A 27,993-nucleotide genomic window follows, 5' to 3' on the forward strand; every position below is an offset into this window, starting at 1 on the left:
TTTAAACGCACTACTGAGATCTTAAAGGTTCAGCTGTGCTATTGAGGAGCAGAACCAGTAAGGTAGCACTTGAGAGTAGTTATAATGTTTTGGTTCAGAATCAGTGTTAGAAAATAAAGCGTAAAAGTTATGATGCAATATGCCTGGAGAGTATCCAGCAGAACAGTGATTTGAGATTAATGTATACGGAACAAGGCCTTGGCTTTCTCTCCAGGGTTGGAAACTTTATCCTTAATTGTGTTAAGAGAATCCAAGGTTCCTTGACTTTGATCAAGTTCCTCATTTCCATCGATGACGCACTAACGATGACTCGTCATTGACTACATCATTGTCAGTGAAGCGATGCTGACAGCGAGGTGGAAGAAGCAGTAAGATTATCAAAACAAGGAGGATGATTCCACATAAGCTCATGAGAGCATAAGAGATAATCCACAACATCGGTTCGTGCAAGGTCATTGTGGCGACACAGTTGCTTGCTATATCTGCTGTTGTGAAAGGGCCTTCAATCTCAGATACTGGAGAGCCACCAACTTCTGAGAAATTACAAAAAGAGAAACATTATCTAAACAGTCAATGCCTAAGGATGGAAAGAAATGACTTTTCTTAGCAAGATTTAAAATAAACAACTACAACAGTAGCAAATTCAAATAGTTCTGTACTTTAGATATTTGGAATAACTGCAGTAGCTCTGTGTTCTTCACACAGTTTTTGGGTAAGAGTTATGCTTTATCTACATTTCTGGAAAAAACAGGAAACAGTTGTGGTAAAAACCCTAACACATTAACCTGATGTCAACACTATATGACAAAAAACAATGCTTTTCTATCCCTCCTTACTACTTCTACATAATAAACACTTTCTCTGTCAACTAATTTCTAGTGATATGTCATTCAGGGGTGAAAGTGAGCTGGTACAGGCCGGTACTCCGTACCGGTAAGAACCCGCACCAGCCCATACCCAGCCCACATTAAAGCGCTGCTGCAGCTTTAACGTCGCTGCCCCTTCCCGCCGTCGGCGGCCCTGCTGGTAGGGTCCGTACTGGCAGGGCCGCTGACAGGGGAGGCAAAAGGGGCAGGGACATTAAAGCACTGCTCCGGTAGCGCTTTAAGGACGGTCCTTTGCCACGGCAGCGCTTTAACGTTCCTGCACTGCTGCACAGCAACGTTAAAGCGCTGCCGTGGCAAAGGGCCCTGCAGCGCTTTAATGTCTCTGCTCCATTCCCTCCCCCCCCCCCCGCAGCCTCCGATGGGCGGGGGGTGGGGAGGCAAAGTGAGCAGTTGCCCTGGGGCTGGCGATTTAAATGGGCCCGGGGCTCCGGGCCCTTTAAATCAACACAGGAACCCCAGGCGGCATGGGCCAGGCGGCCTGAAAGGGCTATTTGGGGGATACTGACCCCCAGCCCCGCCCCTTCTAGGGGCTGGAGCCTCCCCGGGCTCATACCAGTAAGTGGCCTAACTTACTTTCACCCCTGGTGTCATTCCCCGTGTTTCACCAATCACCCACGGAGTCTTCCAGCAAAAACAACATAAATCAGACTCGATACTACTACTAATACAAAAATGAGACAAAATATATTTTAACACAGCAAAAAAGGGACACAATCTTACTGCTTTGCAGGGAGCCTTTAAATATATACAGTCCCTAATCTCTCAATTTATTTTGAGAGTAACAAAAAGGCTATCAAAAATGGTTGTCAGAGCAGCTGACAGGAGCATAAAAACATCCCACAAAAATACAACTAAATAAAATAGGGAAACTTGTCCAACTTATTGACAATTTTTTTAATATGAACCAACAATTATGACCACTGTTGCACTTTAGCTATATTAGGGTATAAAATGGAGCCAAGATTCCATCCTAGGTGCCCATGATACAACTTAAAATTCCAACAAATTTAAATCAGTGTATGTTTTGCCATTGCCTTCAATAGGGCAAGAATTTCACTTCTGGGGCAGTGCTCCTTTTTAAACATACATGCATGCATAATTTGAAAGATTTATAGCGAGACCAAGCAAATTTCAGCACACATTTATTTCAGTGGTTTGTAATTTTAAATGTTGGCGGTGTTTGATAATTACTTTAGATAAAAGTTTAATGATGTAAATATGACCATTTTATACTGTATCTACTTTCTGTGTTTGGCCATGAGAATCCCTCAGAAGATGCTTTGACAGATTTAGCTTAGAAAATGATTAATCAGCAATATGGTCAAACTAGGTTTTTGTTTTTTTTTTACTGCTATTTTATACTTTTCTCTTATATTGCTAACACTCAGTATATTTCTTCCATAATTCATTCATGAGACAGTCTTACATTCTTATCACTTAGTACAAAAAAATTAAAAGGCAGAATCTTACTACATGTAGGAGTTATGGTTAATGAGAGCTGCATTGCTTAAAAAGAAAAAGAAAAAAATCATATGATCTGAACATCTATTCCTAAATGAGAATTTAGGGCCTGATCCAAAACCCTTTGTTTTCATTTTGCAGAGACACAGACAGGCTGCAGTGGCTCTAATGAGGCAGCCACAGTTTATGAACCTTCCTCCTCTTCCCTCCATCTCCCCAAAAGCTTGTTTTTGTTATGAATTTTTCCAACAGTTTAGAAATAAACTAGATCTTTAGAATCTGGAATACTCTCTCCAGCCGATCACCTGAGAACTTTTCACAATTTTTTATGAAAAGACAGTCTACTTCAGTATACTCCTTTAAACAACATTGGGACAGATTTGAAATTAGCAATGGGTGAAACACATTTTGAAGCTTCCCTTAAATTAAGCTCAAAAGTTCAAAGGCTTATCTGAACTAGTAATAGTTTGGATTTCTTCTCTTCCTGCAATAATGGACAATAAATAATCCCCTAGCCCTCTATCAAACTCTCCTCAAACTTCAGCTCTCTGGACTTGGCTACACTCGAAACTCCAAAGCGCTGCCGCGGGAGCGCTCCCGGGGCAGCGCTTTGAAGTGCGAGTGTGGTCGCGGCGCCAGAGCTCCCCCAGCGCTGCAGGTACTCCACCTCCCCGAGGGGATTAGCTTACAGCGCTGGGAGTGCGGCTCCCAGCGCTGGGGCACTATTTACACTGGCACTTTACAGCGCTGTAACTTGCTGCGCTCAGGGGGGTGTTTTTTCACACCCCCGAGTGAGAAAGTTGCAGCGCTGTAAAGCGCCAGTGTAGCCAAGGCCTCTCCCGAACAGGCAAGGCAAGTACTGGAGAAATTGAAGGGGTAAGTGAGCAAGAAGGGTGTGAAGATTTGGGGAATCTGTCTGTACAACTTGTGAATTCTCTCCTCCAGAGTGGTGAGGAAAGGGAAAGGAGTGTAGAGTTTATTATTTTTGTACAGATCTGTGTATTTCTTGTGCACTTAAACAGTGATGGCGTTAGAATCCTGTCCAAAGTCTCTGTGTGTGGTTTTTGTTAACCTGTGACCCCCAAAACACCCACACTACTGGAATTCTCAGAGAGGGTGTGTTTAAGATGGGGGGATGGAGGGGAGTCTGAGGAGTCAGCCCTAGTCCCAGGAACTAGGCAGTTGGACCACAGGATCCATGCTCTCAGGAAGATCAGCACCCAAGAGAGTGCCTAGGCTCTTCAAGATGCGGCAGTGCCTGGACTCGGAGGTCCAGAGGCTTAAAGCACATGGGATCCAGCCAGCAGTTAGTTCCCTCACAGCAGTGTGGTGCATGCCTGATATAGGATGTTTGCCTGGCACATCCTGGAGAGCCTGACTCTACCAAGTCAAACCTCAAAACTGGTTTTGGTCCAGTTCTTAATGTTTGCTAATTGTATTTTTAATTTCTATTTAAAAGGCCATAAACCCCAGCAAATTCAGAGTGCAGGTCAATGTTCTATCATTAACTACCAACCTGGTTTCATCATAAAACCAGGGACAAGAAACTGTGTATTCAACAATCTCTCAAAAGTGAGGAAACAATCAGTAATTCAGTTTATTTTAAGCCTGTGAATAGGCTTAAGAGTCCCAACTAAAATACAGTAATAGAGTTGCTATGGAAGTCATGGTTTGGCCCCTTTGGGAAGCCAGTTATGCTGCTTAATCTCTGCACACCATGCTGACTGTTTACCATATATAGTCATGGTTTTCTGATGAAAAATTATTTTACCAGACCTCTTGTATATCCATAATATGGAAGCTGTCAAGAAGTGAATTCAGAGTAACTAGTGTATCTGGCAGTGTATCAACTCTCACGTGTATGTGGGAATTGCCACATCTGCACAATAGCCCGTCTTAGACAGTGGCTTACATCACATGATTTCTGAAGAAAGCAAGTTCTCATAACAAACATGGACAAATGTGTGATACTGTACCACACAGCTGAGGAGGTTGATTGAAAGAGGAATTCTTCCTGACACCAGCTAGTGATCAGTTTATATCCCAGCTAATGTAAATGCAGATTCTATTCTTATTCAGCAAGTGTAATCCCTTTTCTTTGAAGTAAGATTCTCAGAACTGAATGAAGTATCCAAATTTCATGGATTTATGACAACAACAGGGCACAGAGAGGGAGGACGCCGTCAGGTAGCCAATTCTGGCTCATTTGGCTCTCTGACGCACCAGTTTAGAAGCTGCTCTGAACTAAGCCAGCTGGTTCGGCTCACTTAAGGAATGTCTCTACAGCTATAAAAGACCCATGGCAGCAAGTCTCAGAGCCTGGGTCATTTGACTCAGGCTCACACTGTGGGGCTAAAAATAGCAATGTGGGAATTTAGGCTTGTGAAGGAGCCCAGGCTCTGGCACACCACAAGGGGAATTACTGATGCACTCTCTTGTGTTTCCCTAAAGACTAGGTAAGAGATGAGTGACAGGAGTTCACTCTTTACCCCTTGGTAACAACAACATTTCCCTAACCATTTGCTTAGGACCATCAAAAACCTGTAAAAGTCTTTAATAAATTATATACACCGTTTCCACCTTTATCTACCTTAATCCTTTCAGATATTGGTGAAAGGACAGAAAGTCACAATTTTTACTCTTTCACAAGCTGTGCTGGCTTATTACTATGATCTCATCTTTACTGGCAATGGTGGAAAGTTCGCATTAGCCTCTACTTATCTGCAAATTGTGAACTTGTAAAATGATCGTCTGCAAACACTTGGAAGGTGGTAAGGTGATAGGGAACAGCCAGCATGGATTTGTAAAGAACAAATCATGTCAAACCAATCTGATAGCTTTCTTCGATAGGATAACGAGTCTTGTGGATAAGGGAGAAGCTGTGGATGTGGTATACCTAGACTTTAGTAAGGCATTTGATACGGTCTCGCATGGTATTCTTATCGACAAACTGGGCAAATACAATTTAGATGGGGCTACTATAAGGTGGGTGCATAACTGGCTGGATAACCGTACTCAGAGAGTTGTTATTAATGGTTCCCAATCCTGCTGGAAAGGCATAATGAGTGGGGTTCTGCAGGGGTCTGTTTTGGGACCGGCTCTGTTCAATATCTTCATTAACGACTTAGATATTGGCATAGAAAGTACGCTTATTAAGTTTGCGGATGATACCAAACTGGGAGGGATAGCAACTGCTTTGGAGGACAGGGTCATAATTCAAAATGATCTGGACAAATTGGAGAAATGGTCTGAGTTAAACAGGATGAAGTTTAACAAAGACAAATGCAAAGTGCTCCACTTAGGAAGGAAAAATCATTTTCACACATACAGAATGGGAAGAGACTGTCTAGGAAGGAGTACGGCAGAAAGGGATCTAGGGGTTATAGTGGACCACAAGCTAAATATGAGTCAACAGTGTGATGCTGTTGCAAAAAAAGGAAACATGATTCTGGGATGTATTAACAGGTGTGTTGTGAGCAAGACACGAGAAGTCATTCTTCCGCTCTACTCTGCTCTGGTTAGGCCTCAGCTGGAGTATTGTGTCCAGTTCTGGGCACCGCATTTCAAGAAAGATGTGGAGAAATTGGAAAGGGTCCAGAGAAGAGCAACAAGAATGATTAAAGGTCTTGAGAACATGACCTATGAAGGAAGGCTGAAAGAATTGGGTTTGTTTAGTTTGGAAAAGAGAAGACTGAGAGGGGACATGATAGCAGTTTTCAGGTATCTAAAAGGGTGTCATAAGGAGGAGGGAGAAAACTTGTTCACCTTAGCCTCTGAGGATAGAACAAGAAGCAATGGGCTTAAACTGCAGCAAGGGAGGTCTAGGTTGGACATTAGGAAAAAGTTCCTAACTGTCAGGGTGCTTAAACACTGGAATAAATTGCCTAGGGAGGTTGTGGAATCTCCATCTCTGGAGATATTTAAGAGTAGGTTAGATAAATGTCTATCAGGGATGGTCTAGACAGTATTTGGTCCTGCCATGCGGGCAGGGGACTGGACTCGATGACCTCTCGAGGTCCCTTCCAGTCCTGGAATCTATGAATCGTCCTTGTTGACAGAGCAGCTGATAAAGCTCCAATTTTGAAAATGGCAGATATTTCCCATGGGGAATGTTTCTCTTACCTGCGCACGGACTAACTGCAAAGCCCACTCTCTTCTGAGCCCTGTCAAAGATAACGTAGAAGCCCTCCATAACTGTAGCACCAATAACCAGGGCACTGCTGGAGGAAGAGATGCCAAACCGGTAGCATTCTAAATTCTGTCCAATCCCAAGGATGGGTTGAATATAAAGCTGTTCATTCAAATAAATAATAAATAAAATAAGTAGCAGTAATCCACAGTATTTAGAAGATAATGACATTAGCTCATAACTGTGGAAGCATGCATAAACACGGCCCTTAATCTGGAGTGTTCTCCAGAGCTTTTGATATCTAATTTTGAGCACTCAGGAGTTCATAAGAAATGAATGAATTAGGGCAAAATGAGTGTTGTAAGATACTTAAAACTGGGCAGAGTGTCAATGGAGTTAAGAACCAGGAACACAGGTTAAATTGGGACTTTTAATTAGCTAACCTTCACTTTCATCTAAGTGACCTTTTTACATTTTGTATTGTGTGTGTGTGCGCGCAGAGGGGGGGGGAGAAGGGGAGGAGGGAGCGAGGGATATGCATTCAAGTTACAGGAATATTCAAAAGGATTCTCTGGATGCAGTGGATCTAGAGAGCATTCATGTCAGCTTCAAGCCTCTAAATGAATAAACTAAAGTCAGTTCCACACCCTTGTTTCTCACTTTGGGGATGAAAGACCGTTAAGCTACATGGTCCATACAGAAAAAGCTTACATCAAGCCTTTGCTCTATTTCATGTTAAGTATACCTATATGTTTTAGCCAAGGTAAGAGGGTGTGAAACTGATGTTAATTGATGTTTAGTTCATATTGCCACCAATGCTGAAAAGGCAATCAGGAATTATATTGGTTTATGATTAAAGCAGAAGTGGCACATTATATTTTAAAAGCCAGGCAGTACAAACTGCATCGAGACTATAATGACAATAAAAACAAATTGACCAAGTTATGGAAATTGGCAAAGGGATCATACAGGTCCTTTGCCAAGAGTGTCATTTTCAGGAAGAAGGGCCTTACCTCACACTATCATGGGGGAGAGGAATACGTTTGTTTGCCAAAATGGAAAGATCAAAATCAGCTGAAGAAAAATATGTATTGGTGTCTGATGTAGACAGAACTGATGCTTTTTTGGGGGGGGGGAGGGGGGGAAGAAGGGGAGTACAAAAGCATTCTTGGAATTTTTTCCTGACAATTTGAAAAATCCCCCTTCTGCTCCACAGTTAGTGAAAAAATGGGGATGTTTTTGCAAAGTGTCATTGACATTTTTCCCTTTTAAAATTTATTTTTCAAATTTCATCAAAAATGTTCAGCAGATCTAGAAGTAGCCCAGTTCAGACAACCATTACAAATGTTTTTTGTAAGTAGGAACTCCAATGATAGTTAAAAGAAATGATTGGGCTTGATTATTTCTGTATCACCAAAATAGTTTTATACAAATGGGATGAGCAGGGAAGCTGTACAATGCAATGATGAAAGAACTAGGTCATCATAAAGTTTACTTCTTTATTGCTGTAAGAAATTATTAGACTGTAGTGTGGCTGATCAAATCCAAATAATAAGACAAGTTCAAACCTGTGGTAGGATAGTGATCCGAAATGATCGGCTGGAGTTTTCATCTCTCAGGTAGATAGAAAGTTTAGGAAATAAGGACCATGGTGTTTCAGTCTTATCCCAGCATGCAAGCTGGGAACCAGTCCAGAATCCAGAGGAGAATGCTTGGATCTACGGGAAAAAATGTGATACATACATGTTACATATCCTCTGATAGATGCATAAAACAATAATTTTAATCTCTTTAGTATTCAGGCATGCTTTCTTCTCCCTTAAGTAGGGGAGCTCAGGGGTGGACAAGACCAGTGGAGGTGTTTGTCTTCTTCTGTGATAAGACGCATGAAGCTTGTATACATTATAAGCCATCAGTGAGGTCACGTCAACCCTTCAGGCTGTTCTAATGCATCAAACTGATTAGTGTTAAGACAGTCTATTCAAAAATCTTATTGTGGCATAAACATATAAGGACTAATATGCCTAGTGGTAGGATTTTGGAAGGACTGTGGGACATGAACATTTCTATTAGGTCTGTGGATCAAAAAACTAATTTAGCCTTGGCAGCAGGGACAGAATTGTTAGAAACTATTTAACTAACTGCAGTAAATATGTAGGCAGGATGGTCAAACTCATGAGCTCCCTGAGCAATTACTGCAACATCAAACAGGAAAAGTAGTAAACTAACCTTTGCTCCTTCCCCACCCACTCCACAAACTTTCATGTACATCTGGAGCTGAGCACAGATACAAAGGAGTAGGTACATTTTAAACACAAACAATCTAACAAAGTCAAGAACCTTCTCCCTTCTCCAGAGACACACTATTGTCTTCATGCGACTTCCAAACTATGAATTTAGGGCCTGATCCAAAGCCCTCTGAAATCAAAGGGAACCTTTCCACTGACTTCAGCAGACTTTGGATCAGGCCTTTAGTCCCTTTTCCTGCCTTACCCCTCATACAACTTGACATGCTTTTGAAATAAAACAGATTAACAGCATTTCTTAATAAGCCATGGTACTAACCAAGCAAACAATAAACCCTTGCAGAGCTTCCCCACCCAAGAAAAACATCCCGTCCTACTCCTTGAAGCACATAAATGTTGACATGATGCCAGACAAGGCAAACACACTTCCTTAATCCTGTGCAGTACTTTGTGCCTGTTCCTGTTTCTTATGAAACACACCACACCGTACCTTGCTGTAAGAAACACCATCACACCAAACATTCTGTGTAGGCGAACAAAAAAGCTAAACCTAACTTTCTTTTACATGGTTTATTTATGCGTATTCACCATAATAGACTCTCATAACAAATTGAAGCCATATACCCAGAAATTAGTTATAGAAAATTCCAGTGGTGACACGTATTTGCAAACAGGGCTTAAAACTTTCTCCAAGTCTTAAAATAAATGTGAATAAAAAAAACCCTCCTGCTTGGAAGTCAGAACACAGCCATCAATCATTTAGATTTCAACATTTCCTAATGCAATACCTGTCTATCGTTCTTGTATAACCCCCATTACTATAGTATCTGAGCACCTCACAATTTTTAATTTAGCCTCATGTCACCACTGAGGTAGAGAAATGTTATTATCCCTGTTTCACACATGGGGAACTGAGGCACATAAAAATTAAGTGACTTATTCAAGGTCACACACAGAGCAGGGAATTCAGCAGGATTTCCAAAGTCTCAGGCTAACATCCTAACTACGGAACCAACCTTGGTCCCTTTCGGGCAAGGTCAGATGAACTGATGCCATAGTACTCCTCCCACACGTTGTATAGGGACCACTTATTTTACAAAGAATGGGTGACATCATCATAACAGCAATGTTTGGAGAAATGTTTTGAGATGGTGACCTGCTCATTTCCACAAAGGACTCTGGAAGATCAAAGTTGCCAGTGGGCTATCCAGCACTGAACAGGCTGCTCTGTGTTAAGGGCTTCAGTATGGCAAAGGGGCAAGCACTGTTCCTGGGCCAGCTAAGCACTTAAATCATGGGAGTTGTCCCATTTAAGTCAATGGACTACTTGTGTGCTTGAAGTTAAGCACATGCTAAGTGGTTGGCTGGCCCAGGACAGAGTGCTCAGCACTTTGAAGGTCTCAGCCTTTGGTCTGTCCTACTGAAAAATAATCTAGAAAGAAAAAATACTTCTTTTCTCTCTCAACCTTCTCTAGGAAGACCGACCTTGCAGTCTGAAAAATACTGTGTGCTGGCATACAGCGTGGACAGGGCAAGACTATAAGGTTTTGAATGCTTGCTTTGATTTCAAGAATAATAGTTTCTTACATTATACTTGCCTGCCTTATTTTTATATGCCAAACCAATATATTTCGGGAGGCATGGCTTTACACCACATAAATGGACCCTGAAGGTCACTGAAATAAAGATTTTAGCTGTATTTAAGAATCCCCCTCCCACCACCACTTTTTAACAGAATGTTAATCTAAGCAAATGTCATATTTCAATGAAACAGTGCCTTTCACAAGCAAAGCATGTTGAAAGTGCTACTACAGCACTGTGTTGCAGTAGAAAGTACAGCTACTGAAATATATCGGATGCTAAACATGATCCTGCTAACATTACTCATGTGAGTCAGAGTCTGACACTCCGACTCCCCCTCCATGAACAGTCCTGATTTCAGTAGGACTGGTTCGAGAGCAAGATGCCTCTAAACATAATGGTGGCAGAATCAGACCCATAAGTAGCTTTATAGATATGAATAGTCTCACTGAAGTCCACGAGACTTTAATGACAGTAGGCATTATGCCTGACAGGAATCTCTTGCAGAATCAGCCCTTTATGTTTCATGAACATTTACTTTTGAATCAGTGAACTAATTGTCAGGCCCAAGTACACTGAATTTGAGAAGCAGGTATTACATTAATGGTTCTTCAGTGCATCAGAACAAGTATTACGCCACTGCAAAAGTGCTCAACCTTTTCCATATTAGGACCCCTTTTTCCATACTGGGACCCAACCCTACCCAGAGCCATTGCCCATTTAGCAACATGTGCAGGGTGATCACAACCTCCAAACACACCAGTTCAGGACCCCCCCAGATTGAGAACTCATGAACTCTTGTGCTAGACAACACCCGAAAATATTCACATGCAGGTTTTCCTTCAAGGAACAAGGCAGGTTTTACAAGATCAGCTTACCAAAGATGTGCTCACAATTGCTTCGACCACAGCATTGAAGACTTTCTGGGGCAGGCGGAGGAGAGTGGTGCCACTGTCTACTATCGCTTTGTCTGCATTATACTAAGAGAACAAGAGGGAAGGAACAGAGTTTATACACCGTATGCAGGTTAAATGGTGTAGTCAGTTGCTTCATAACAATGACTAGACTGTTCTTTTTCAGTAGCAGTCATCATAAAATCTTTACTTCATGTAACCTGACAGCACTCTACAGCTGGCAACCTGCGTTAAAATGAGGACTAAGAATGAAAGACATTGAATTAAGGTTTCCCCCATAGTTGAACATACTACAGCAGGCTGACGTATTATGACCTACAGTACTATGCACCTGACTTAAAAAGTAATTGGGGAACTTCAGTCCTCCCTCCTGCTTGTCCTGAGTCACCACCAACAGTACAAATGTCAAGCACTTCACCTACTTTTTACCTTTTTTTTTTTTTTTGCCTACTACAGAAACAAAGGAAAAAAAGTCAGAAGTGCAAAAGGAACTACTGAACCAGAATGGTGAATTCAAGTCTTGTCACATTATAATCCATGCTTTCAAAATGGACATGTTTCTCTTCACTATACAAAATACAATAAATTAAGAAGCTTCAAGCATGAGTACAGTATATGAATACATAAACATTAACAAGGCATGCCTTTTACAAAATACATGTTAGTGATTATTGTTAATGATAAAATCATGTGGAAATGGTAGGTTTTTCTATGAATGCTTTTTCTATCAATTGAACCAATATATGCAATATTATTTGAGAGTTGGATGTTTATGGCACAATTTAAAAACAAAACAAACAAGGAAACAGGGTCCTTAATTAGTTTACACTCTTAAATTACAGAAGTAGTAGCACAATTTGAAATCCTTAAGTTTAATGAATATCAATTACATGGAATATTTTTAATGCAGCTCTGAAATGCGCCGATTAAACTCAAATCTTGTTGAAACCAAAAGATATTTTGGTTTTCTTTTGGTAGTGCTCGGCCCTGCAGATTGCTGAGCACTGCTAAAAAAATGCCGAGAGTCTAAGCATTACCTTGAACCATTCAGTGTTCACTCAGCATGTGTGCAGAAATGCTTCTATGGAGCAAAGGGAAAGGGAATTGGAGGAGGAGGTTGTGGCCAAGACATGTTGTTGTATGTTTAAAACAAAACAAAAACAAAAAACACCAGCTAGCAAACACAAATGATAAACACTGCAGTTCCCCTTCTAGTTTTACCCTCACGGAATTCCCTCAGACCCTTTATAGCCCAAAGTCAGCCCTGCCCTCTTAACTGGCTCAACTGGGAGCAGCTGTTCTGGCACAGAGACATTGGACCTATTTCAGGAACCCACCCTGCTAGGGCCGGCTCTAGCATTTTTGCCGCTCCAAGCAGCAAAAAAACAAACAAAAAAAAAAAGCCGCGATCGGCGGCAATTCGGCGTCAGGTCCTTCGCTCTGAGAGGGAACGACGGCCCCGCCGCCGAATTGCCGGACGTGCCGCCCCCCTCTTCATTGGCCGCCCCAGGCGCCTGCTTGCTATGCTGGTGCCTGGAGCCAGCCCTGCACCCTGTGACAGTGCAGTTTGAAATATTTTCCTTTTAATGTGTTTGGCATATACACACACACATTGTATTGTTTAAAATGTACAAAGTTTGTTCTTTTTCACAAGTTGTCACTGACTTTTAAATCTTATAAAGAGGGCTGCAACATACTTCCATTTAGAAGGGCGGTACATTTCAGAGTTTAACTTTGATTGCTTCACTTTTGTTCTAAACCAAATGGATGGAATCTTTGCTTAAAAAATAGTTAGGTTTTTGTTTGTTTGTTTTTTTAATCTATAGACAAATACCTCTCTGCAGTCCAAGTTAAGGTTCTGGCCTCCAACTTCCAGTTTGAGAATTTCAACCTGGTAATACCATTCCTCCTTTATAGGGGTGTACCAGATATCACCCTTGTACAAACTTGATTCAATTCCACCCATGACCTGAAGAGAGAAAATCGTAAGTTTCAGAGTAATGCAAACTTTCCCCCCCCGCTACATGCATAAAAACTAAGATAACTGATTACACAGTGCAAAGAAATTTTACTGAGCTCCATCTTCAAAAATTCGGCTGTTGAACACAATTGGATAAAAGGATATATTTCAAGTATTTCAAATGTCAAGATGCCAGAGGGCACTTGCTATAGTTAACAAGTCAAACTCCTCTTGAAATATCCTAAGTACCCGCAACGCCTGCCAACTTCAAATTGATTTCCTTATGGTCGTTCCCTTCTTGAGTTAAAATTAAACAGTGTTTTTAATGGTACTGCCAAGGCTGAATCTAGGCAACACACAAGAATGGGAAAGAGCATTAAGCCTTCACATTAAAAATTCTCTTAAGAGTACAAAAGAGTTAATATAGCCTAATAATGCAATTTTTAGATGCACTTAAGAGAAATGCAATATGGCAGTTGAGCCAATGCTACCATTAGTAGTTCCTGGTAGCATTTCTATTTCTGTTTACTGTATCAAAGGTACAATTAAGTTAGTTAGTTTTAATTTAAGGCCGTTTCTTTGTCTTACTGACCTCAAGGATAGCATTCTCTGAAATGCTTCCAGTTCCACATGCAGACAGGCACAACTACAAGGTCTCAATGTGTGGATGAGATGATAGTGTAGGGAGGCAGGTTTTAGATTTATTAGGACCCTTTGAGGAAAGGAGGAGCCTATACAGGAAAGATGAGCTCCACCTAAACCAAAATGGGACCAGACTGCTAGCATGTAAAATTAAAAAGGTTGTAGAGGATTTTTTTAAAACTATGGGCTGGGGGAAAGCCAACAGGTGCAGAGGAGCACACAGTTTGGGCAGAGACATCCCGTAGGGATTAATTTATTAAAGGGGGAACTCTATTTCCTATTCTTTGTGTTAGACTATAAATTGGTAAAGTGCAGATAGTAGCTAGTGAGGAACAGTCACACATAAAAGAATCCCATTAAAATATAAACACATGGAGGCAAACTGACTATTGACAAAATGTACAAGTGCGTATATACAAATGCTAGAAGACTAAATACTAAGATGGGTGAACTAGAGTGCCTGGCATTAAATGAGGATATTGATATAATAGGCATTGCAGAAATTTGGTGGAATGAAGATAATCCATGAAACAGAATAATAGTGGGGTACAAAATATGCTGGAATGACAGTAGTTCATGCTGGTGGGTGAGTGGAACTCATTGCCAAGGGATGTTGTGAAAGCTAATAGAATAACTGGGTTCAAAAAAGCATTAGATAAGTTAATGGAGGATAGGTCCATTGATGGTATTAGCCAAGATAACCAGGGACAAAACCCCATGCTCTACGTGTCCTAGATCTTTAACTGCCAGATACAGGGATTAAATGACAGAGGACAGATCACACAACATTATCCTGTTCTCTTCATTCCGTCTAAAGGCTCTGGTACAGGCCACTGTCAGAAGACAGGATATTGGGCTAGATGACTTGTACATAAGAATGGCCATACAATAGGATCAGAATTTGGTCTTTGTCATACACATTTCTCAAGTGTATTAACTTACACATTTGTCAAAAATAACTGTAGCAAAAATTTGTAAGGAGTAGGGACCAGATTCTGCCAGCCTTATTCACATCAAGTACTACTTTATTCCAAGTGTTCCTGTTAATTGGAATTATGTTACTTGCAGAGTAAGGTACAACTCAGTGTGAGCAAAGGTGGTGAATCTGGCCTCAAGTGAAGATGTTAAAGGACAGTGCTTCTTTCTTACAAGTTTCTAATTAAAAAGACAAAATTCAATATACAATGTAGTGGTTGGCTCAAAAAAAAGCAAAAAATCAAAAGAAAAAAACAAAAGGTAATTAGTTAAGCATATTTAAGTAAAAATGGATGAAGGATGGAAAGAATAAAGAGGCACTTTAAACTTTTTAAATTAAAAATAGATTTCTTATGTTTATTAATTTTGGAAAGCGACAGAATGATTAGTTTGGATGATTTTTCCCTTTCAGACTGACAGATACCCACAAGACTACCTCCGTTGGTACCACTTCCAGAAACAGGCATTCCAGCACCACACATTTGCAGGGAGAAAACGTTGGGAATCTTTGCTTGACTCACAAGGGAATCAAAGAATGTCTCCACCGAACTTGAAGGCTAGAGTATGGTGGGGGGGAGGGAGGAGGAAAAAGAGGCAGATAAATACAGGATTATTCACACAGATGATAAACTGCTTTAAGAATCATTTAAAAAAGTTTTTGTAGAAACAAGCAAATCAATCACATAAAATCCCTCTTCACTGGATGAAGATGAATTTCTGACAACTGGAAAGGAGAACGGAACAGAAACTTTTGTTATTTCCCTTTCTCTAGATATTTCTCACACACATTTTTATTCTTGGTCATTGTTACATGCATCCAGAAGACATCAGTGTACTCATTGATTGCAGTATTGGCTCCTGACAAATTTCGCTGCTAAAAGCGCCCAAGGGCACTCAATTTCTGCAGAAGTATTTGCCATATATTGCACCGTGGGTCAGCAGAAGAATCAGGAATCAGTTTTCCCTGCCACTTTTCCATGGTCAAATGGCAGCATTTTAGAGCTGAATCATCCAGCATTTCAGATTTTAACTCTAATCTTCAGTGTCTTTAAGTCTCACCTTCCTTCCTTTGGAAGGGGTGGAATATCAAAATGCACTTAATTAACTATTAGTTTAATAATTGGTGTCACACACTACATATCTAGAGTGATTCTGTGCCCCCACGCTAGCCTTTACATTTTCTATAAAAACAGTTAGGCTGGGCAGGTTTTATATTAAGATATATCAGCTCTGCATTTCATAACACTTGGCTATTTGTTTGGCACACAGAATACTAGGGCCTGATCCTGTGAGGTGAGCACCCGTAGAACTTCACAAGACCAAGGCCTTAATAAAAAGAGAGCAAAATCCTTGAGTATGTTATTTGCCTAATCAGCAATTTGAAAAATAGCTTCCTTCCCTCCCTGCTACCCCAGTGAATGACAGTAAAGAAGGTTGAACTCAATGTAATTGCCATCCAATTAGGAGTAAAGCATTCTAGTTCTGGTGGCAACTGATAACACAATGTATGTTATAAGTGGGTAAGTTTGAGTTTCTGGATTTCTCAGCGCAGCACAATGAATGTAGTGTTAAAGTAGTCTGGGTGGACGGATTTTCATTTCCAGATCTCTAGAGTTGTTGTAAATTTAACCTTCTCTCTCCAAATTTTCTGGTTTTTTAATAGTAGGGCTGTGTGTGGTTTATAAAAATAACACACCCTATGCACGTTTTTGTAAAAGTCCCCCCCCCCCCCACATTACAGATATACATATTCCAACTCTTAATGCATGTTTGGTTTTTGTTTGTGTGAAATAAAATAAGCAACATGGGGCTTTGTCTAGTACATGCATCAGCTTCCAAGCAAGCATAAAGAGATTAATCAAGAACGCTCCATGTCCCAAACTTATATGTATTAGGAGACGTGTGGCCTCCTACCAGACTTTACTTACCCTGTGTTCAACAGCCAACCCTTCCACCACTAGAAGATTGTTCAGCCCAAATGAGCAAAAACTGGATCATCAGCCCCCAGATAAACCTAAATCTTCATTGGGGGCAACAACTCCATTTAGGCTTGCTGGGATCTGCCAAACCTGATAGGCTCCCAGTGGACATGGGGTAACTGGCTTTGATAACTTTGCTAAGGGCTTGTGGGGAGAAGTGGGAGGAGAAAAAACAAGGAGTCTAAAGCCTTCAGGGGAGTGCTCCATGACATTTGAAAGCATCTCCCTTCATTACCTTGTTTTTATTTTTGGCTTTGTTTTAATCATGAAAGGTGGGTCAGGAGAGGAGCCTTACCTTGGCTAAGGCATCATAGGCAAGTCCAAGGATCCCATGCCATTTAACCCCCGGTAAAAAGAAATTCTCCGATTCCAGAATGGTAGCAATGTTGATAGTGTAAGTGCCATTGATTCCCTTTGGAATGGTAATGATATCAGTGCCAAGCACTCCAGTCCAACTTCCTTGAGTATATCGAACAGTGACATCAGTGCCTTGTGACTTATATGTACTTGACCTATACAACGGGGCAGGAGACAAAAGAGATGCTATAAAATAAATGAACTGCTCCTTTATAATGCTAATCATGCAAATGCTGTTTAACAAAATTATTCCTACTCAAGAAAAAAAAGCAACTTCTTGCAAACAAATCACATATACTCAAGGACGATTGTAAGGGAATGGAAAGAGAAAGTTGACCCCCTATTTTGGTATTTAATCCCTTCAGTGATTAAACTCTTCAGAATTTGAGATGGCTTTTTCATCTGGGATTGTACTAGACACGGACATTAGGACCCTGATTCTGGTTGCGCCACTACCACTATAGAAATAAATAATAGTGCATTAAATTTACAGTGAGAAGGTCGGTGAGGTAATATCTTTTATTGGACCAATTTCTGTTGGTGAGAGAGACAAGCTTTCAAGCTTACACAGAGCTCTTCTTTGGGTCTGAGTTAGTTTCCCAGACCTGAAGAAGAGCTCTGTGTGAGCTTGAAAGCTTGTCTCTCTCACCAACAGAGGTTGGTCCAATAAAAGATATTACCTCACCCACCTTGTCTCTCTAATATCTTGGGACCAACACAGCTACAACACCACTGCAAATATTCAATTTACAGGAAACTGAAAAGCTCTGTGTTCAAAACTGAAATGCCAAGCTAATTGAATAGTTTTAGACAGACACCTAATTAACATTATTAAAAATTCCATTTTGGGTAAATAGGAATGTAATTCCTAGTTACATACCAACAAAACATAAGTTATATGCATTTCAGACCATCTTAATTGTAATTCAAGGAAGGAGACTTAGATTTAATAGTGAGTCATTGACTTACAGGAGGAGGGAGAAAAGTTCTTTATAGACTTGGGGCAGCAAAAGTTTAGGAACAGCAAGTCAAAGAGAAGGGCAGAAGGAATCATGAGTTCTGAAAGGAAGGAAGGGGCAAATCCACACAGGGTTTTGGAAACTAGAAATTATATTGGGTTTGGAGATTGACAAGGAAACAGATAAGTTGAGGTTGGTATGGACCTACTTCCTGAAGAAAGTCTGAGTACAGCATTCTGAACTCTAGCATTCAGGACTTGATCCTACACCACTAAAGTCAGTGGGAGTTTTGCCCTTGACTTCAATGAGAGCAGGATCAGGGCCTAAGCAAGCACATGTGTGCAGGGCTGGAGAGGGGAGGGTTGGTATCAGAAAATGGAATTGCCATAGCCTAGTGCTTTGTTATGCCAACAGCCATTCTTTAAAAGCTAAAAGTGTAAGTCATATTTAGGAGCCTTGACAGGGCACTAAAACAGAGTGATTAGGATTTTATTTTGAAGGCCCTGTTTCTAACAAGAACACAGCCATCATCTCATAAACTTCACAAGGATTATTTTTTTGAACATTACAGGAGAGCAATGAAACTCGAATTTCTTGCAATTCGGTTTTGGTCCATTTTCCTGGCACTCAGTGTTTTAGTGCCACATGACAGGGCTCAATTTAGTTCAATACGCCTTTACTATCACAGAGTAAGAACTGCCTTTGCTGGGAGCTTTTAAATTAGTGAGTTTTATAGTGATGACTATATATGTGTAAATACATAAAACAGTATTATAATGTACATGTGCAATCTATGTATAATTTAAATATATAGCAGGGAATATACATTAAAGACAAGCTGTGCTTGTTGAACCATCTGCATTTGGTTCTCACATTTACATTTATATTCAGTTATATATGAAGATGTGCTGGATGAAAATTTTTTGCGTTGTTTTGGATTTTGATACAAAACTTGCCTGGAGGTTGATACAAATTCCCTAACCTCTAATGTTCATGGCAATCTTGAGGAAGAGTGCAGAGAGCCTATGCAACACAACACAGCATCCTCTCCCAAAATTGTGCATTGTATCTTTGCAAACCACAGTGAAGTTGAACAGTTTACCTTACATGCTTTTTTATTTTTATTACATATAAATAAAAATTGTCCAGCCTCCAAGGACAGGAAAATTTTGACTTTATAACCTGATACCTTTCCCCCCCAAAATTGGGGGAGGAGGGGAGCCCCACCAAAATGGTTATCACATTAACATACCTCAGCACTTTTTTCCCTTGAGAACCAACATAGCTGTGAATATTTTTGTTATAAGGATTCCAGATTTTTTCCCCCTCCCAAGAGACAAGTGGAAACTGGTCAACTCACTTGCTTCCTTTCCTGTGAACTTACTCTGTAACAGGGCCTTCCGTAAGCTCAGCAGAGCCAGGGAAAAAACACATGAAACTTATTAGGTCAGTAGCAATACGTGTGGTGTATAAGAGACTGCATGAGCATCCAAGATTATATGGAAAAACTGGGAGCCTTCTATGCAATCATCACATTCCCTAGAAAGGAGAGCTCCTTTCATGCTCAATGGAAAACTCCTTAAGAAACCCCAGCCTGGTCTGCATGCCATTCCCACAGCCCTCATTGAAGAGAAAGATGCAAAAGCTTTCTTTGGAGCTCAACCTCCAGTCCAAAAAGGGGGAAAGGCAAGCAATCTCAAGAAGCAGAGTGTCAGCTTTCTTGCATGCCCAAACTGCTGGCCCATGAACAAAAGACCAAATTATAGTCTCAAATGCTGCCATCCATCCACCCCTGCACAGGGGGCACATGGCTATTTTATTGGACTATCAGGCAGCCAAACTGCAGTTTTCAACTTAAAAATTTTCACTTAAATTTGAAGCCCTTACGCCTAGTGATGGGGAAAGGAAAAAAACCTGAACTCCATCCTCAATTAGTTCTTCATAGATTTCCTAAAATTCAGGGCTGTCTGAAGGTTAAAAGGTCATTGTGGTCCATTAGAATCCATAATCGTCAAGAAGAAAAAAAGAAAGGTGAACTAATGCACCACTTCTAGGGACACATCTTCAATGCCACTTTCCTAGCGCTACCTTTAGTGCAGTACATACAGAAACTGTACCTTTGTCTTATCTTAATGGCACTTCTTTTCTAAAGCACTTATGGATTTCTTTAGAAAGTCTGCCTACAGAGTCTGATCTCCTCTTCTCCATCAGGGAAAAAAAAAATCACTTCCTTCATGCATCTGAATTTGAGATATTCTTCTTTGATTGCAGTTTTATTAAGCACATTCCCTTACAAGTTTTGGAAATATCTGCTTCCAACAGCATACCTTCATAAACTTCCTGCCAGGTGTGCACCTCAGTCACTAAACATGTCCCAGAACCAGCTGAGCATCCGACTTCCTTAAATTTCAGAAGCAGTCATACCACCTTTAACTTGTCACTGCTACAGTTGTGTTAATGTGACTATGTACACCTCTGCATTTGTACAGCACCTAGCACAATGGGGCACTTGATCCCAAGTGAAGGCTCAAAGCAGTACCATGATATTAAAACAACTCTATAAAATCAAAATAGGGTCTGAATAATTGGCAATTTTTATGAAGGAAACTGAAGGGGCTGGGGAAAGGGAGAGAAGATGGGGGCAGGTAAATTTTTTTGGGGGGGGGGCTGTGTGGGACAACAGAGTATGGGAGAGCCTGGAGGGAGTGTGAGAATTGGTGAGGGAGGGGCTGGATGGATAAAGAAGGGGGCAAAAGAGTGGGAAAAATTACAGCTTCCCAAACACTAGAGGATAGGAGGGATTAAGAAGAGTCCTTCTCTGAGCAAGCAACGAAATCTCGTGTGAATGCATTTAAGGTTGAATTTGAAGCTTGAAATGATCACACACAGATTAGGGGTGAAGGCTTCCATATAAAAAGCTCAAAAATACCTGAAGGCAAAAAAAAAAAAATCATTTATAAAAGGTCACCGTTTTTAAGCCCCCTTTTGGGGGGGCGGGGAAGGGGAATGGGAAGAAAAGGAGAAAAAATCATGCTTCTGATTTCTGAATACATGTGGCTAGCAACACGGAGAGCATAACAGCCTTATTCTATAAATCACTTTCCCTCATTTATTAGGAGAGTGATAACCCATCAGCATCCTGGGGATCTGATGAGACCCTGGCAGAGGTAGTTTTATTCTATGGCATCTATATACACTTCCTACATCTGCTCTGGACTGCAAGACCAGAGTCAGCCAATATTTTCATATGACTGATCCAAGAATGCTTTGGCTTCTAGTAAATTGTTCTAATTCATGGTCCCAGAATTTTAAACAAACACAGAAAGAATCCCACACAAACCATATTGGCCATGATTAGAAAATATAAGACTCCAGCGCTCCCTGAAGGGAGTGCACCGGAACTGCCGGGATAAGCAAAGGATCCTGACTTGCCCCCATGGAAAGCAACTATGGGGGTTGTAGGGCCACTAGCACCCTACTTCTCCCCTGAAGCCCCCACGATGTCTCCTGTGATGCAGCCTACAGAAGCCCCCAGGCTCTTTCTAGGAGGCAGAAGGCACAAGTTGAGGAGGCAGCCAAAGCAGCAGGGCATGCACGGCATGCACTTCAGGAGCATCACTGACAGCAGCACCTGTAGTTGACGGGCATTTTTTTGTAACAGAGGAGTTAATGATTTCTGAGGGAGGGGGCAATGACTAGATCTGGGGGAGGGAAGAGGAGAGGGAAATGAGTAACTGGGAAAGTGACTAAAATTTCAGAATTTACTTTATGTTGCTAACAAAACAGGAAAAGTATATTAAAAGCCAAACTATGTGGAAGTCTTTTCTTTAGGCCCCAATCCTGCACACCTGGGTCCAGATCCACATGGGCACTGCAGTCTGCCCATGTTACAGGATTTGGGCCTTAGACCAGTGTTTTCAAAGTTCAGGTTGCGACCCGGTACTGGGTCATGGCATGTAAGGCACTGGGTTGCCTTGCTCAGCACCCAGGGACCCTGGCTGCTCTGGTCAGCACCACCGTCCGGAACGTTAAGAGTCCCGTTGGTGGTGCTGCCCAGGTAAGGCAGGCTAGTCCCGACCTGCTCTGACACCGCGTTGCGCCCTGGAAGTGGCCAGCAGCGGGTCCGGCTTCTAGGAAGAGGGGCCACAGGGCTCCACGCACTGCCCCGCCCCAAACACCAACCAGCCAATGGGAGCGGGGGGGGGGGGGAAACGCCTGCAGGTGAGAGCTGTGTGGAGCCGGACTTGCTGCTTGCCACTTCCGAGGCGCAGCATGGTCCACGGTGCCAGGACAGGCAGGAAACCTGCCTTAGCACCCCCACTGCGCCACTGACCAGGAGCCGCCAGAAGTAAGTCTGCACCCCAACCCCCTACCCTGAGCCCCCCCAAACCCAGAGCCCCTCCTGCACCCCAAACTCATCTCTGGCCCCACCCCAGAGCCCTGACACCCTCCTACACCCCAACCCAGAGCCCTCTCCCACACCCTGAACCCCTCATTCCCAGCCCCACCCCCACAGCCCTCACCCCAACCCTCTGCCCCAGCCCTGACCCCCTCCCAAACCCCTCATCCCCAGCTCCCCTGGGTCACAGGCATCAACAGTTTTCTTCAACTGGGTCCCCAGAAAAAAAGTTTGAAAACCACTGCCTTAGACTAACCTCTTTTGTACTTGGAGCATGCCTAGCATAACGTATATGCTACTGTAATATTTAAAAAACACATGCAGAAAACAAAACCAAGAAGAATCAGTTTAATAAACACAAAACACTTCAAGTTTGGCTTTAGTCAAAAATGGAAATAAGCTGTGGTCTCATTTGAGTGCTAGTTGTGTACTCGTCTTCAGTATTAAATAAAACATAACCCAATACCTGTCTGTCTGTATTCCTTGAAAGCAGATCAATTCAGGAGAAGATTCACTGGCAGAGCAATGTGAGGAAAACCTAGCACCCAATTTGTCCACAATCAGTACATGGAATTCTTCCATAATCCCTGTGACGGGTTAGATCAGAATCCCCCTTGGAAGCTGCCACCCGATGTGCCAAGACTACCTCTGCTCCTGCTTTCCCTGACAGCTCAGGACTCCAGCACCTTGTCTAGCAGAGCCAGATACACCCGCCTGCTCCAACAAAGACCCAGGGTCTGAATTACTTGCCCCAAAGCTACAGGTTTACCTGAAATCAGCTAACAGAAGTGTTCCTGTCTTTAACACTCTGATGCCCAACTCCAAATGGGGTCTAAACCCAAATAAATCCGTTTTACCCTGTATAAAGCTTATACAGGGTAAACTCAAATTGTTCACCCTCTGTAACACTGGTAGAGAGATATGCACAGTTTTTTGCTCCCCCAGGTATTAATACATACTCTGAGTTAAGAAAAATGTGATTTTATTAAATACAGAAAGTAGGATTTAAGTGGTTCCAAGTAGTAATAGACAGAACAAAGTAAGTCACCAAGCAAAATAAAATAAAATGCGCAAATCTATGTCTAATCAAACTGAATACAGATAATCTCACCCTCAGAGATGCTTCAGTACGTTTTTTCCTCAGACTGGACACCTTCCAGGCCTGGGCACAATCCTTTCCCCTGGTACAGCTCTTGTTCCAGCTCAGGTGGTAGCTAGGGGATTCTTCAGGTCATCTCCTCTCCTCCCTTTGTTCTCTTTCACCCCTTTATATATCTTTTGCATAAGGTGGGAATCCTTTGTCCCTCTCTGGGTTCCCACCCCCTCCTTCTCAATGGAAAGACACCAGGTTAAAGATGGATTCCAGTTCGGGTGACATGATTACATGTCACTGCAAGACTTCATTGCCCACTTGCCAGCACACACACATACAGGAAGACCTACAGGTAAACACAGTCATCTGCAGACAACTGTCCTGGTTAATGGGAGTCATCAAGATTCCAAACCACCATTAGTGGCCCACACTTTGCATAATTACAATAGGCCCTCAGAGTTATATTTCAAGTTTTAGATACAAGAGTGGTACATTTATACAAATAGGATGATCACACTCAGTAGATTATAAGCTTTGCAATGATACCTCACAAGAGACCTTTTGCATGAAGCATATTCCAGTTACATTATATTCACTCATTAGCATATTTTTATAAAACCATATAGACTGCAACGTCACAATCCCCACCTCACCATTCAAAAATGCCAGACCCCAAAAACCAGTAAAAGCAGGCAGAGAAAGTTTGCTTCATAGTTTCCTGTAAATCCCTTACAGTCTCCACAGATCCAAGTCAATGTCTAAAGAAACTCAAACAATAGCAAAGAATGAGAGAATAAGAACAGCCGTACTGGGTCAGACCAAAGGTCCATCTAGCCCAGTATCCTGTCTGCCGACAGTGGCCATTGCCAGGTGCCCCAGAGGGAGTGAACCTAATAGGTAATGATCAAGTGATCTCTCTCCTGCCATCCATCTCCACCCTCTCACAAACAGAGGCCAGGGACACCATTCTTTACCCATCCTGGCTAATAGCCATTAATGGACTTAACCTCCATGAATTTATCCAGTTCTCTTTTAAATGCTGTTATAGTCCTAGCCTTCACAACCTCCTCAGGCAAGGAGTTCCACAAGTTGACTGTGCACTGTGAAGAAGAACTTCCTTTTATTTGTTTTAAACCTGCTGCCCATTAATTTCATTTGGTGGCCCCTAGTTCTTGTATTATGGGAATAAGTAAATAACTTTTCCTTATCTACTTTCTCCACGTCGCTCATGATTTTATATACCTCTATCATATCCCCCCTTAGTCTCCTCTTTTCCAAGTTGAAAAGTCCTAGCCTCTTTAATCTCTCCTCATATGGGACCCGTTCCAAACCCCTAATCATTTTAGTTGCCCTTCTCTGAACCTTTTCTAGTGCCAGTATATCTTTTTTGAGATGAGGAGACCACATCTGTACGCAGTATTCAAGATGTGGGCGTACCATCGATTTATATAAGGGCAATAGTATATTCTCCGTCTTATTCTCTATCCCCTTTTTAATGATTCTTAACATCCTGTTTGCTTTTTTGACTGCCTCTGCACACTGCGTGGACGTCTTCAGAGAACTATTCACGATGACTGCAAGATCTTTTTCGTTGTAGCTAAATTAGCCCCCCATCATATTGTATGTATAGTTGGGGTTATTTTTTCCAATGTGCATTACTTTACATTTATCCACATTAAATTTCATTTGCCATTTTGTTGCCCAATCACTCAGTTTTGTGAGATCTTTTTGAAGTTCTTCACAGTCTGCTTTGGTCTTAACTATCTTGAGCAGTTTAGTATCGTCTGCAAACTTTGCCACCTCACTTTTTACCCCTTTCTCCAGATCATTTATGAATAAGTTGAATAGGATTGATCCTAGGACTGACCCTTGGGGAACACCACTAGTTACCCCTCTCCATTCTGAGAATTTACCATTTATTCCTACCCTTTGTTCCCTGTCTTTTAACCAGTTCTCAATCCATGAAAGGACCTTCCCTTTTATCCCATGACAACTTACTTTACTTAAGAGCCTTTGGTGAGGGATCTTGTCAAAGGCTTTCTGGAAATCTAAGTATACTATAAAAAGCAACAGAGGGTCCTGTTAGTCTTAAAGGTGCCACAGGACCCTCTGTTGCTTTTTACAGATTCAGACTAACATGGCTACCCCTCTGATAAGTATACTATGTCCACTGGATCCCCCTTGTCCACATGTTTGTTGATCCCTTCAAAGAACTCTAATAAATTAGTAAGACACGATTTCCCTTTACAGAAACCATATTGACTTTTGCCCAACAATTTATGTTCTTCTGCGTGTCTGACAATTTTATTCTTTACTATTGTTTCAACTAATTTGCCCGGTACTGACGTTAGACTTACCGGTCTGTAATTGCCAGGATCACCTCTAGAGCCCTTTTTAAATATTGGCATTACATTAGCTATCTTCCAGTCATTGGGTACAGAAGCCGATTTAAAGGACAGGTTACAAACCATAGTTAATAGTTCCACAACTTCACATTTGAGTTCTTTCAGAACTCTTGGGTGAATGCCATCTGGTCCCGGTGACTTGTTAATGTTAAGTTTATCAATTAATTCCAAAACCTCCTCTAGTGACACTTCAATCTGTGACAGTTCCTCAGATTTGTCACCTACAAAAGCCGGCTCAGGTTTGGGTATCTCCCTAACATCCTCAGCCGTGAAGACTGAAGCAAAGAATCCATTTAGTTTCTCCGCAATGACTTTATCATCTTTAAGCACTCCTTTTGTATCTCGATCATCCAGGGGCCCCACTGGTTGTTTAGCAGGCTTCCTGCTTCTGATGTACTTAAAAAACATTTTGTTATTACCTTTTGAGTTTTTGGCTAGCCGTTCTTCAAACTTCTCTTTAGCTTTTCTTATTACATTTTTACACTTAATTTGGCAGTGTTTATGCTCCTTTCTATTTACCTCACTAGGAGCTGACTTCCACTTTTTAAAGGAAGTCTTTTTTATCTCTCACTGCTTCTTTTACATGGTTGTTAAGCCACGGTGGCTCTTTTTTAGTTCTTTTACTGTGTTTCTTAATTTGAGGTATACATTTAAGTTGGGCCTCTATTATGGTGTCTTTAAAAAGTGTCCATGCAGTTTGCAGGGATTTCACTTTAGTCACTGTACCTTTTAATTTCTGTTTAACTAACTCCCTCATTTTTGCATAGTTCCCCTTTCTGAAATTAAATGCCACAGTGTTGGGCTGTTGAGATGTTCTTCCCACCACAGGGATGTTAAATGTTATTATATTATGGTCACTATTTCCAAGCAGTCCTGTTATAGTTACCTCTTGGACCAGATCCTGCCCTCCACTCAGGACTAAATCAAGAGTTGCCTCTCCCCTTGTGAGTTCCTGTACCAGCTGCTCCAAGAAGCAGTCATTTAAAGTATCAAGAAATTCTGTCTCTGCATTTCGTCCTGAGGTGACATGTTCCCAGTCAACATGGGGATAATTTAAATCCCCCACTATTATTGAGTTCTTAATTTTGATAGACTCTCTAATTTCCCGTAGCATTTCATCATCACTATCACTGTCCTGGTCAGGTGGTCGATAATAGATCCCTAATGTTATATTCTTATTAGAGCATGAAATTTCTATCCATAGATATTCTATGGAATATGTGGATTCACCTAAGATTTTTACTTCATTTGATTCTACATTTTCTTTCATAGTGCCACTCCCTCCCCCCCCGCACGACCTGTTCTGACCTTCCGATATATTTTGTACCCCGGAATAATTGTGTCCCACTGATTGTCCTCAGTCCACCAGGTTTCTGTGATGCCTATTATATCAATATCCTCCTTTATCATGAGGCACTCTAGTTCACCCATCTTATTATTTAAACTTCTAGCATTTGTGTATAAGCACTTTAAAAACTTGTCACTGTTTATTTGTCTGCCCTTTTCTGATGTGTCCAATTCTTTATGTGAATGTTTCTCGTCTGATCTGGCCCTTACATTATCCTCTTCCCCCCTCTGCTCCTGACTAGAACCTAGAGAATCTCTCAATAGACTCTCCTCTAAGAAGTCTCTGTCCGATTCACTTGCTCCTCTGCAGCAGTCGGCTTTCCCCCATCTCCTAGTTTAAAAACTGCTCTGCAACCTTTTTAATGTTAAGAATCAATAGATTAAACTATTTTAATGAAAAAGTTGTTTCTGTCTCTTCCCCCCGCCAATCACAAAAACATCAAAATGCCAAGCAGACCTTCAATCATTTCCCTTGTTGCCAATTCTTCCTCTAAAGCAAAAAACAAAAACAAAAAACAAAAAAGCCACCAAACCAAAACAGTAAAACTCCTCATAAGTCTCCTCCAGGGTTTAAATTACCAAATATTTAACCAAGAAGAGAAAGTTGGGTATTCTATTTGGACTCAGTTCTTCAGTGCATGTACCATTAAAACCATACA

The 27,993-nt window shown here is 41.4% G+C and overlaps 1 protein-coding gene across 1 annotated transcript in view; it reads right to left on the reverse strand.

The window, feature by feature from the left end:
- Window positions 1-166: 166 nt before the first annotated feature.
- LOC113406373 (beta-secretase 2-like) overlaps window positions 167-27,993 on the reverse strand; it is a 69,222-nt gene continuing 41,395 nt past the window's right edge. The window contains exons 3-9 of the mRNA XM_026650863.2: window positions 17,070-17,286; window positions 15,224-15,352; window positions 13,053-13,187; window positions 11,183-11,284; window positions 8,046-8,195; window positions 6,471-6,639; window positions 167-533 (exon numbers count right to left, since the gene is read on the reverse strand). Coding sequence (XP_026506648.1) covers window positions 280-533; window positions 6,471-6,639; window positions 8,046-8,195; window positions 11,183-11,284; window positions 13,053-13,187; window positions 15,224-15,352; window positions 17,070-17,286 — 1,156 coding nt within the window. The 3' untranslated portion in view covers window positions 167-279. The remainder of the gene's footprint in view (window positions 534-6,470; window positions 6,640-8,045; window positions 8,196-11,182; window positions 11,285-13,052; window positions 13,188-15,223; window positions 15,353-17,069; window positions 17,287-27,993) is intronic.

The sequence above is a fragment of the Terrapene carolina genome, unplaced genomic scaffold (assembly GCF_002925995.2).
Source record: "Terrapene carolina triunguis isolate 2854851 unplaced genomic scaffold, T_m_triunguis-2.0 Scaffold30, whole genome shotgun sequence".
NCBI lineage: Eukaryota > Metazoa > Chordata > Testudines > Emydidae > Terrapene > Terrapene triunguis.